At 43.0% G+C, this 12,668-nt stretch overlaps 1 protein-coding gene across 5 annotated transcripts in view; it reads left to right on the forward strand.

The window, feature by feature from the left end:
* The first annotated feature begins 1,075 nt into the window (after positions 1-1,075).
* Positions 1,076-12,668, forward strand: part of BOD1L1 (biorientation of chromosomes in cell division 1 like 1) — an 80,144-nt gene continuing 68,551 nt past the window's right edge. For all 5 annotated transcript variants that reach the window (XR_014175923.1, XM_081959857.1, XM_081959858.1 and 2 more), the window contains exons 1-3: positions 1,076-1,437; positions 3,594-3,718; positions 8,746-8,936. Coding sequence is in view for 4 of the 5 variants with exons in the window: in XM_081959857.1 (XP_081815983.1) it covers positions 1,186-1,437; positions 3,594-3,718; positions 8,746-8,936 (568 nt within the window). In the remaining variant the exon portion in view is untranslated. The remainder of the gene's footprint in view (positions 1,438-3,593; positions 3,719-8,745; positions 8,937-12,668) is intronic.

The raw sequence follows: 12,668 nt of genomic DNA on the forward strand, positions 1-12,668 counted from the left end.
TGCATGGCCCCATGGGAGTCTGACAACCAATCAGAATACAAGCCGAAGATCAAAGGCCAGAGAAGGCGTAAAACCAGGGCCTCAGCATCTCAGCCCTTCCTTCTCTTCTTCTCCCCAACATTGAAGCATGTGATCACCTTTTCTGTTCAGGACTCAAGCCATGTGGTCCTGTCCACCATTAAACCATCTTTCCAAGCAGCCTCCCATGTTTTCAGTGTCTTTTCCCCCCACTTGGAGCCGAACCCAGAAGGACATTTCTTTCAACACAAGGTTGGAGGAAACAAATTTGTTAATCTGCAAGCATCACAGATAACATTTTAGAATATTCTCCCATAGAACAATGCAAAAGACAAGTGAGGTTGCAGCAAATTACAATGAGATGGACCCGTTAGTAGGAAAAGGAGAATGAGCAGTAACACTTCGCAAGATGCATCAAACCTGAAGTCAAGATGTTTGTTATTTATTTGCACAAGGCGAGCATTCTTTTTATTTGAAAAGTACTCGGTCCGGCGAGGTGAGCGACCGGGCGTGACAAGCAGTGGCTGGGAGGGGTAAGGCATCTTAACCACTACTTTGTTTAAAAAGCCATGTTTGATAATAATGGTTAAATTTGTTCTGATGCTTTCTTTTATATTTTAGTTTTAAGATTGTTAAATTTGTGGGTTTCTAGGGGAGACTCTCGCCACCAGTATGGAAGCTGCAAAAAAATTTCTTGTACACCCTTTTACCCTTCCCTATATATTTCAAAACCAATAAAAATTTTGCAACAACAAAAAAAGCCATATAAATCCACTTCTAGCCTAGCCTCTTTCGTGGAGTTGTAGGGGGGGAGAAAGGAAAGACGATCCTGATACGTTTATTGAAAGACAGGGGGAACCAACAAGAGTGTCAATCGATCACAGAGCTCCATTTACGTCAATGCCCCGAGCATCCCAACCCTTCAGGGATATTGCGGAAGCCAAGTGTGAAATGCTATGCCCCTCGCTTGGCGGAAACCTCGGAAGCCCACGTGACGCCACAAGAGGCGTGGTTTAAAGAAAGGTCACATTCTCCGCTGCGTCGTCAGAGTTTCTTCCGGCCTTCTGCTTCCGGGGTCGCGGGTTGTGCGGGGGAGGGCGGAGCCTCAATGCGGTCGCGGCTTGGGAATTAGCCGCTGAGGGTGACGACGACGACGCTGCCGCCATTATGTCCGGCAGTGGGGGCACCCTCGCCGCTGCTCCCGCGGCCCCCACCGCCGCCACTTCTCCTCCCGAACAGCCACCTCCGCCGCCGCCTCCTCCGCCTCCCCCACCACAGCCGCCCCCGCCCCCGCCGCCGCCGGGGAGCTCCGCGGGCGCCGCCGAGCCAGAGCTGGTGTCGCTCATCCTGAACCGACTCAAGAGTCAAGGCCTTTTCGACCAGTTCCGCCGAGATTGCCTGGCCGACGTGGACACCAAGGTGGGAAGTTGCGGGTCTCGGGGGCCCATCCGACGCCGCGGCCCATTATTGCTGCTCTGCCCCGTTTGATCTCTTGTCCGAAAAACGACCGTCCAGTCCGTCTGAGCCCTTCCCGGAGGTTGCGATTTTCTTGGGAACGCTTTTCCCAGCCGTTGGGCCTGAAGAGCCCCTGCCTTAATTAGTCGAGTCCTGCACGCATCGATTTAGCGGCGATCACCTTTCCCACTCCCCACAAGATAGCCCTGCTTTTTCCTATATGAGCAGCTCTGACCTTAACGGTGTTCCTACCGCCTAATTCTGGACTTGTTTAACTGTTTTGCTCAATGGGCAGCTGGCCTTTCCTGCCTAATTCTCCCAGAAGCATTTCTCAAGTCTGGATAGATACGGATTGCAGATTTGTTTTCTTAAAAAGAGAGAGAGAAAGGAAAAACCGTATTTAATCTGACTGAGATTCATCTAGTCCGACTTTTCCCTATCAACAGCAATCGGGAGTACATAAGGAAGAGTTTTCCTGATATGGCATCTTTGAAAAGGGAAATTGTATTTCTCTGACAGCAATAGAAGTATCATTAATTGTGCATTAAATCGGCTACACAAGAGAGAAGTATTTCTGTTTCAGTATCCCCCACAGAGGTAGATTCAACTCTCTTTAAAAACTGGGCTGTTTTACATTTGGGTCCTTAGAATTGGACTTGGATGCAGAGTAGATCATTTCTGGGCTTTATTACAGAAAAATATTACAAAAGAGATTAAGTTAAAAACCATTTTATCAAGTTTTCTCATACTCTTTCCTAGATATATTTGAACAACTTGTCTACTGCCCAGATTCTAGTTTCAATATAACGCTGCCCTATTTTACAGACTAAATTTTAGAATTAGTGAAACATACAAGTATTTGTACACATTTTCCAATGTATCATGAGCACTATTTTGGTTAATTATATATTGTCAGTGTAGTACCCATGTGGTATTCTGATTCTATCACCCATTTGGTCCTGGTCTTGGAAGTTCCAGCTTAGTTATTGAGATTGAAAAAATAGTAAATTTCAACAATTAATATTGCATGGGAGATGAATTAATTAGCTGTTGTGAACTGTAAAAATACAGACACCTCAACCTTGGCAAAAATAGACAATTGATATTACTCTTAATTTAAGAGTAAAAGTAGGTTTCTCTTAAATATTTTTACATCAAATTATAAGCTATCTTGTGAATCACTTCATACAATGATTGGATAAAAATGCATATGATTTAAGATAATTACCTGTTGGACAGAATTTATTATTGGAATTACTGTGTTTCCCGTGTTAACATTCCGAAATAAGCACTTGGCCTTATTTTCGGGGGGTCTTTTTATTTTTGAGGTACAACAGGCACTCATGGCTGCTACTGTGTTGCAATTTTTTGGTGGAGGGCTTATTTTAGCTCATGTGCTCAAAAGCCTGATTGGGGAGGTCTTATCGGGGAAACAGGTTATTGTCTGAAAGATGCTTCTCAAAAGGCAACTGGACTTTCTTGGGTTTTTTTTCCTGAGTTCCTGAGTCAAAATTAAAAAGCTTGTTGGATGGGAAGCAAAATATTTTCAAGGGGAAAAAAACCCAGGAAAGTCCTGTTATCTTTTGAAAAGCATATTTGAGACAACTATGACCTGGGTGATTGAGAATCTCCTTAGATATGTTGGAATTATTAAAATCTTGAAATGATTTTCTTATTATAAAGAAGAAAAGAGCAACAATCGGAGCCTCCTTTAACAAATTCTCAGTAGAATTACTCTTTCTCAATATAATTGATTTATGATGGCCCTGTCTTTGTAAAAATAAGACTTTGGAGAAAAGATCTAGCTTTCTTTTCAAGTAAATAGCATTGGGCTTCTAATCACATTTTGCCTCCAAGTAGCATTCAGATATTACAATGTTTAGTAATTGAAATATGTGCCTCTATTTTTCAGAACTTTCAGCAATGAAGTTTTTTAAAAGTATGTTTTCTTAACCTGCAGTGGGTTTTTTTCCTAGTTAGATAAGCTTGGAATTATTACAGTGTATACTACTGTTTCTGTATTATTTTAAGATAAGGCTTTTAAATGTTTGTCTCCACTGATGAGAATGTGAAGGAATATTATGCAAGGAGGCTTCACAAGGTATCTGTTTCTTTTTTAGCCTGCATATCAGAATTTAAGACAGCGGGTGGACAATTTTGTTTCCAACCATCTAGCAACTCATACATGGAGTCCTCACTTGAACAAGAACCAATTAAGAAATAATATCAGGCAGCAGGTTCTTAAGTAAGTTTTACAAATTGTCCTTCTCTATGATCAACTGGTTTGACTGGAAATATGCAGGATAAAATGTGATTTGATATATGTAAATATTTGGAAGATCTTAGGCTGGGTGTCGGCAACCCGCCGCTCTGGAGCTCTTTGGGCCCTCTGCTGTGGCTTCCCGTCCTATCACTGCCTGGCTTTGCCCTTCCCTCCCTCACCTGGCCTGAGAAGGTAGGGGCGATGGTGGGGGAATGGAGAAGCGGCCGGGGCTGATTCTCCAGTACCTCACCCTTCTGGAGCTTCTTCCAGACCTTGTTGTTGCTGGGCATGCCTCGGTCGCTTGAGGAGATACGCAACCTGCTCTCTGCCCCAAGTCACTGACCTGGCCTGGCTGCCTCTTCCTCCCCCCTCCTTTTCCTCTTGTGACTTCCTGGCTGGGAGGGTGCACACGTGCAGGGTGGGAAAGGAGGGGGATGAGGAGGAGGGTCGCCGGAGCCTTGGTGCAGGAGTGAAGCGGCCCTGTAACTGCCTTTATGCCACATTTGTGAGTAAGATAGCCTTTGCTTCCTGCCGCTTTGGGCTGGAGCTTGTGCCCTCCACGCTTAGCTGAAGAGCTGCCTGGGGTGGGAATGACATGACAAAGCAATGGTCAGAGCCTTAGTTCAGGAGAGAAGCCGCGTCCTGTTAAGACCCTCTTTAAGTGAGCGGCTGCCTGCCCTGTGTGTGCCTTTGCTGCGCTTTGGCGCTCACGAGGAGGGTCTCCACATGTGTGTGTACCCCTCCCACCACAGCCGGCCAGTGGGTCGTGAGAGGAGAAAGAGGGGAGAGGAATTGGGTCACCCAAAGGGAAGCTTCCTCTGCAGCTGGCGATCATTCCTCAGTCAGCCTGGATTTCCAAAAAGAAAAAAGAAAAGGAGTAGCGAAGAGCCCCAAGGAGAGCTTGCTGGCTTGGCCAGGCTGCGACTTTCAGAGAGAGACTGAGACAGGGTGTGGAGGTGAGAGACACACAGTGATACAAAGAGAGCGGGGGAGAGAGTGGGGAAGATAGGGTGAGAGAGATACAGAGGCAGAGAGAGAGGGGTGGAGAGGGGGAGGGAGGGGGGAAGAAAGATACAGGTGGGAAGAGACAGATAGAGGGAGAGGGGCAGAGAGACAGATAGAGGGAGAGGGGGAGAGAGAGACATAGAGAATGGTTTTGTGGCTGGGTAAGCATGGCTAGGAGGTCATGTGACTTGAGTGGAAGTGAGTGACATTGAGTTTGCCACGTCCACCCAGGTTTTGTGGCTCCCTGCGTTTTTTTTTCTGTGGGAAATGGGTCCAAATGGCTCTTTGAATGTTTAAGGTTGCAGACCCCTGTCTTAGTGGTTTGGATTCAAAAACTGCTACGTTTCATATTTTGAAATTCAGTGTGAATGTGTGAGGCTGCTATTCAAAATAGCCTGTAAGGACTGATAGTAAAAATTCACCATAGTAAATATATTTCATGTAGCAGTTCGTGCATTATACTTAATGTGAATATAGGAGAATCAGTTCTTACTGAAACATCTTATGTTTTATATATGAATGTCAGCTTTAAAAGATCCTATCTAGATTTTTACATGCTGAAAAGAAATTAATATTGCCCTTCAGGTTTTTTATTACATGGAGGGTTTTTTTCCTCCTAAATGATTTTTTCCACATTTTGACTCATTGTATTTAACCAAATTGTAAGATTGCAGTATATCAACAGTCCCCAATCTTTACAGCTCTACAGACTGGCAGCAGTGGAGGGGGGAGAGGGGATGGTTTTGCGCACATGCCCACCACTTGCATAAATGGGGCTTTGCATGCTTGCCCACCACTTGCACGGCCAGTTCTCAACAGACTGCAGCCCAGTACTGGGCCATGAACCAAGGGTTGCAGACCCCTGCAATATAGTACTGCTGGTGAATGAAAACAGAGCTTAGTTATAGATTTTAATAATTTGTATCAACCTACTTGGTATATCATTAAATTGATTTTTCTGAAGTTACTGGGGTTATTATACACTGCTCAAAAAAATAAAGGGAACACAAAAATAAGACATCCTAGATCTGAATGAATGAAATATTCCTATTAAATACTTTGTTCTTTACATAGTTGAATGTGCTGACAACAAAATCACACAAAAATTAACAATGGAAATCAAATTAATCAACCCATGGAGGTCTGGATTTGGAGTTACACCCAAAATTGAAGTGGAAAACAACACTACAGGCTGATCCAACTTTGATGTAATGTCCTTAAAACAAGTCAAAATGAGGCTCAGTAGTGGGTGTGGTCTCCACGTGCCTGTATGACCTCCCTACAACTCCTGGGCATGCTCCTGATCAGGTGGTGGATGGTCTCCTGAGGGATCTCCTCCCCCCCCTGGACTAAAGCATCCCCCAACTCCTGGACAGTCTGGTGCAATGTGGCGTTGGTGGATGGAGCGAGACAGGACTAGAAGACCCCCAAGGTCCCTTCCAACTCTGCTATTGTATTGTATGATGTCCCAATGTACTCAATTGGATTCAGGTATGGGGAACGAGCAGGCCAGTCCATAGCATCAATGCCTTCGTCTTGCAGGAACTGCTGACACACTCCAGCCACATGAGGTCTAGCATTGTCATGCATCAGGAGGAACCCAGGGCCAACTGCACCAGCATATGGTCTCACAAGGGGTCTGAGGATCTCATCTTGGTACCTAATGGCAATCAGGCTACCTCTGGCGAGCACATGGAGGGCTGTGCGGCCCCCCAAAGAAATGCCACCCCACACCATTACTGACCCACTGCCAAACCGGTCATGCTAGAGGATGTTGCAGGCAGCAGAACATTCTCCACGACATCTCCAGATCCTGTCACGTCTATCACACGTGCTCAGGGTGAACCTGCTTTCATCTGTGAACAGCACAGGGCACCAGTGGTGAATTTTAAGCTGTAAGCACAACTTCCACCTCATACCACCCTCATGGAGTCTGTTTCTGACAGTTTGAGCAGATACATGCACATTTGTGGCCCGCTGGAGATCATTTTGTAGGGCTCTGGCAGAGCTCCTCCTGTTCCTCCTTGCACAAAGGTGGAGGATGCTGGATTGTTGCTCTCCTATGGCCTCCTCCACGTCTCCTGATGTACTGGCCTGTCTCCTGGTAGCTCCTCCATGCTCTGGACATTACACTGACAGATACAGCAAACCTTGCCACAGCTCACATTGATGTGCCATCCTGGATGAGCTGCACTACCTGAGCCACTTGTGTGGGTTGTAGACTCCGTCTCAAGCTACCACTAGAGTGAAAGCACCGCCAGCATTCAAAAGTGACCAAACCATCAGCCAGAAAGCATAGGAACTGAGAAGTGGTCTGTGGTCACCACCAGCAGAACCACTCCTTTATTGGGGATGTCCTGCTCATTGCCTATAATTTCCACCTGTTGTCTCTTCCATTTGCACAACAGTATGTGACATCGATTGTCAATCAGTGTTGCTACCTAAATGGACAGTTTGATTTCACAGAAGTGTGATTGACGTGGAGTTACATTGTGTTGTTTAAGTGTTCCCTTTATTTTTTTTGAGCAGTGTAGTATGCTTTTTATAATCTTCATTAATTTGCTTTTTTAACTTGTATAGTTGTAATATATGGTCAGTTATATCCAATCCACTGACCAGAGCTCCTCTACAAGGGAAATGAGCAGTTTAGAAATAGGAAATATAAATAAATAAAATTTAAAAATATCTTTTTCTGGAATGATATAAGGACTCTTCCTTGAGCAGGGGATTGGATTTAGAAGATTTCCAAGCTCCCTTCCAGCCCCGTAATTCTATGATTCAATGATCCTGAAACAGTACTTTAAGGATATATTAAATGAGATAATGAAAATTTTAGAAAAGCAACAGTAATGCCTTACTAGGCCTGAAGAGCCATGGGAATTAATTTTTGAGTCTTAATTTTTTTTATCTCTGAATATAATTTGCAGAAATATTTATTTGTTGGAATTGTTCGGTTCAATAATGTGTGACAGAAATAGATATCCTTGTCAACTACTACAAAAAGCAAAATTATTTTTATTTGTGTGCTTCAGTCATAGTGATTTAACGAAATGCAGGTTATAATAAATATCTTTTAGAAAAACTTAATGTGAAAGAAAATATGCAATATATTATACTTCATAAAGAGAAAGAAAACATGCAAAAATTCAGTGCGGGGAATCAGTTCTCAACAAAAACAAATTTGTATTAATTTTTTGTTGCATTTTGAACTACATTTTAAAGGAGAAATTTAGTAAATCTAAAGTATAAGAATTATCAATTTTATAAAACCAGGATTTAAATTGTCTTAATTTAAATTGATCTATAGCACCCTGTCAAACTCAAGGACCCCGTTTTCACTGGCAGAAGGCTAGGAAAACAAACAAAACAAAGCAAAAGGAGAAATGTTTCCCCTTTTGCATTTGAGCATGCAAGAAGGGGCAGGAAAGGAGAAGGGGAAAGAGGAAAGACAAAGAAAAAGAAGGGAAGATGGGAAGAGAGCAAGTAAGGAAAAATAAGGAAAGAGGGGAAGGAAGAAAGGAGAATGAAGGGGGAAGGAGAAGGAAGGAAGGAGGGAGGCAGAAGGGAGATTATAATGAGAGTGAGGGAGGGTCCTGCCTTAGCACTTGGCCACCACAGGTGCACCCAACACAAGTGACAGTGAGCTGGCCACGATACCCACAAGGTCAAACACAAACTTGATGTGGACATCTTAAGAAATCAAGTTTGACATCCCTGATCTATGTGGATGAATTGAATCCCTTCCTTGCCCAATATTTTGCACTGTTTTTCCTAGGATATCTGGGAATTCTCTTGAATTCTTCATTATATTCTCTCATGATATATGCAAATAATGATTCTAATCTTCTTTATAATCTTGTTAAGATTACCAAGAATATCCATAGAAGAAACTTAATATAAATTAGCATTAATATGTTCCCCTTCTTGCATAAATTCTTACAATGATTGTGTTAAAGTAATTGTGTTAGCTGTGATAGATAAATTATATTGTCATTTCATTTCAGATCTGGAATGTTAGAATCTGGTATTGACAGAATCATTTCTCAAGTCGTGGATCCAAAGATCAACCACATATTCAGGCCACAGGTAGAGAAGGCTGTCCATGAATTTTTAGTCACAATGAATCACCCAGAAGAGACCAATCCCAGCTTTGCCTTGCCTGAAGATAAATTAGAACCTTCTGTTTTGCTGCAAGGTATTTCTTCTCTCTTCCCTTGGCAAATGAATATGCTTTTAATATTTGGGTTTTAAAGAGGTGAGTGTAAGGAATCAAGAGTTGAAGTAATGCTCCTAATCACAGGCATACATTCAAATAATGTCATTGAAACTAATTGCCAAATTTATGTGCTTAAGGGAAAATAATTTCTTTATCAACAAACTTTGATATTACGGTACCTCTTTGGAGACATCCCAACCTAATTACATCTGTCCATCTGAATATAGTAATAGCTGGGTTTATTTTCTAGAGATAGCCTTCCTACTGAAAACTCTGGTTTATGGAAAGCTACTTCCAGCTGCTGCCATTGTCTCAATTTTCAGTCATATTGTAATAATAATAATAATATTATATAATATTATCTAAATAAGTAACGGAGTGAGCTCCTGTTACTTGTCCCAGCTTCTGCCAACCTAGCAGTTCGAAAGCATGTAAAAATGCGAGTAGAAAAATAGACCACCTTTGGTGGGAAGGTAACAGCATTCTGCTCACCTTTGGCATTTAATCATGCCAGCCACATGACCATGGAGACATCTTCGGACAACGCTGGGTCTTTGGCTTTGAAACGGAGATCAGCACCGCCCCCTAGAGTTGGGAACGACTAACACATACAGTACTGTGCAAAGGTTTTAAGCAGATGTGAAAAAATGCTGTAAACAACGAATGCTTTCAAAAATGGAAGTGTTATGTATGGTCATAAATGAATGCAGTGAATGAACAAAAGAGAAATCTAAATCAAATCAATATTGGTGTGACCATCCTTTGCCTTCAAAACAGCAGCAATTCTTCTAGGTACACTTGCACACAGTTTTGGAAGGAACTCGGCTGATAGGTTGTTCCAAACATCTTGGAGAACTAACCACAGATCTTCTGTGGATGTAGGCTTTCTCACATCCTTCTGTCTCTTCATGTAATCCCAGACACACTTGATGATGTTGAGATCAGAGCTCTGTGGGGGCTATGCCATCACTTCCAGTACTTCTTGTTCTTCTTTACGCTGACAATAGTTCTTCATGACTTTGGCTGTATGTTTGGGGTCATTGTCCTGCTGCAGAATAAATTTGGGGCCAATCATACGCCTCCCTGATGGTATTGCATGATGGATAAGTATCTGCCTGTATTTCTCAGCATTGAGAACACCATTAATCCTGACCAAATCTCCAACTCCATTTGCAGAAATGCAGCCCCAAACGTTCAAAGAACCTCCACCAGGCTTCACTGTTGCCTGCAGACACTCATTATTGTACCGCAGTCCAGCCCTTCGAACACACTGCCTTCTGCTACAGCCAAATATTTCAAATTTTGGCTCATCAGTCCAGAGCACCTGCTGCCATTTTTCTGCATCCCAGTTCCTATGTTTTTGTGCATACTTTAGTCACTTGGCCTCGTTCCTACGTCGGAGGTATGGCTTTTTGGCTGCAACTCTTCCATGAAGACCACTTCTGGTCAGACCTCTCCGGACAGTAGATGGGTGTACCTGGGTCCCACTGGTTTCTGCCAGTTCTGAGCTGATGGCAGTGCTGGACATCTTCAATTTCTAAGGGTAATAAGCTTGATGTATCTTTCATCTGCTACACTAAGTTTCCTTGGCCGACCACTGTGTCTATGATCCTCAGCGTTGCCCGTTTCTTTGTGCTTCTTCAAAAGAGCTTGAACAGCACATCTTGAAACCCCAGTCTGCTTTGAAATCTTTATCTGGGAGAGACCTTGTGGATGCAGTGTAACTACCTTGTGTCTTGTTGCTGTGCTCAATCTTGCCATGACATGAAACTGTCTTTCACAACCTCACCTTGGTAGCAGAGTTTAGCTGTTCCTCACCCAGTTTTACACCTCCTACACAGCTGTTTCTGTGTCAGTTCATGACTGGGTTTCAACCTACGTGTGACATTGATGATCATTAGCACCTGTTTGGTATAATTGGTTGATCATACACCTGACTATAATCCTACAAAATCCCTGACTTTGTGCAAGTGTACCTATGAGAATGGATGCTGGTTTGAAGGCAAAAGGTAGTAACACCAACTATTGATTTGATTTAGATTTTTCTTTTGTTCGCTCACTTTGCATTTTAAACATTGACAAAAATAAACAATATTTATATTTCTGAAAGCATTCTTTGTTTACAGCATTTTTTCACACCTGCCTAAAACTTTTGCACTGTGTGTGTGAGGGGAACCTTTATCTTTTAGTGTTCCAATATTGTTAGAATCCTCCCTTTTTTATCAGATTGCTGTATCACAAGCATTTCTCTCTTTTTGAATTAAATTCCAGTGCATCCATCCCAAAAATGTCCTCAATAACTATTCTTTAATTCATGGAGATTAGGATATGGAAGATTCAAATAAAGGTGTATATCATTCATTGACTGTTGATATTACAGTTGAAGCTGATGAAGACCATATTTAGGCTATCAACGTTACTGAGGTTCCATTGAGGGGGGCGGGAGAGGTCAGCTTGGAAGATAGAATATAGGCAAAAATTTCAATTGTCTTTGTAATATTTATTGTCTTTTTCTTTCACCATCGTCACTATTGCATCATTCAACTGATACAGTAATCACGCATTTCTGAATGACCTTTCTTTTCTTCAGCCTATTCATACTTATTCCCCAAAAGATATTAAGGTTTGCACCTGATGTTGCCCCTCTTAAAGTTGGTTAAACTTTATCTCCAAGGTAGCCAGTCTGGCTTCTGATGTAGTTTTGGAGACTTCAAAAACGATGTTCCTTAGCAACTTCTACTTGTCAAGGCTAACTCTAGACATCAGGGTCTCTATGACAGTCATAAGGCTCTAATATGTTGCAGAACTAATACATTAAAAGGGCATATTCTTGTTTTGAAAGCAGTCATTAATAGTCTTTGCTTTCTAATAAAATTTGGAGGTGAGATCTCACCTGTTTCTAAGAATTGTTAGGAGGATCTGCCTCCAGAGTTGTAGATTCTTGAATGCTGCAGGAATTTTCCAAGTCATAGGATTTAAGATTCTGTTGAAGCTCTAGTCTAGCTATGGGGGTGAGATGAGCACTGATAAATTCCTTGGCTCTCAAGAAAAACAACTTAAAGGTTAGATTGTTATAGTGCAAGTCACAGAAATCTTGGTACAAAGTTGATCAAATGTAGGGTGGAACACATTATCTCATGATAATGAAAGGTTTAGGATGTTGAAATGCTGGCCTTTGGCACAGTGGGCTTTCCTCCTCCAGTGGCCTCTGCCAGCAATTGTCCACCCCCAATGACCCCTTGGCACTAGGGGAAATCATCCCGGCCCATTCCCTGAGGCATGGTTTTATCTGGGTGTTTTGTTGCACCAGACAAGTAGCTGCCAGCCAATCAGGATTGAACAGCAACAATGGTGCTGAGAGGATAGTGTGTGACTGGTGGTGGGTGGGGTGAGTGAGGGGCTTGGGGTAAGTGAGGCGCTATGGGACAACACACAATTGACAGCGGGCAGGGTGATCCTGGGGGCTATGGGGTGCAATACGTGATTGGCAATGGGTGGGGCAGTCACAGGGATATGGGGGCAGCACATCATTGGCGGTGGCCAGAATGATCGTGGGGCTGTGGGGGGATGAGCGAGGGGCATGCGAGGCATTGTAAACTAATGTAACCCCACCTAATTCCACCTCTCATGCAAGCTGTAAAAGCAGTTTGCAAGCAATATTGGCCTGCACACCCAAATACCATGCAAGCTGGGATGTCTTTGCATGGCCTG

Source organism: Natrix helvetica (assembly GCF_964273705.1).
Source record: "Natrix helvetica genome assembly, chromosome: 7".
Taxonomy (NCBI): domain Eukaryota; kingdom Metazoa; phylum Chordata; class Lepidosauria; order Squamata; family Natricidae; genus Natrix; species Natrix helvetica.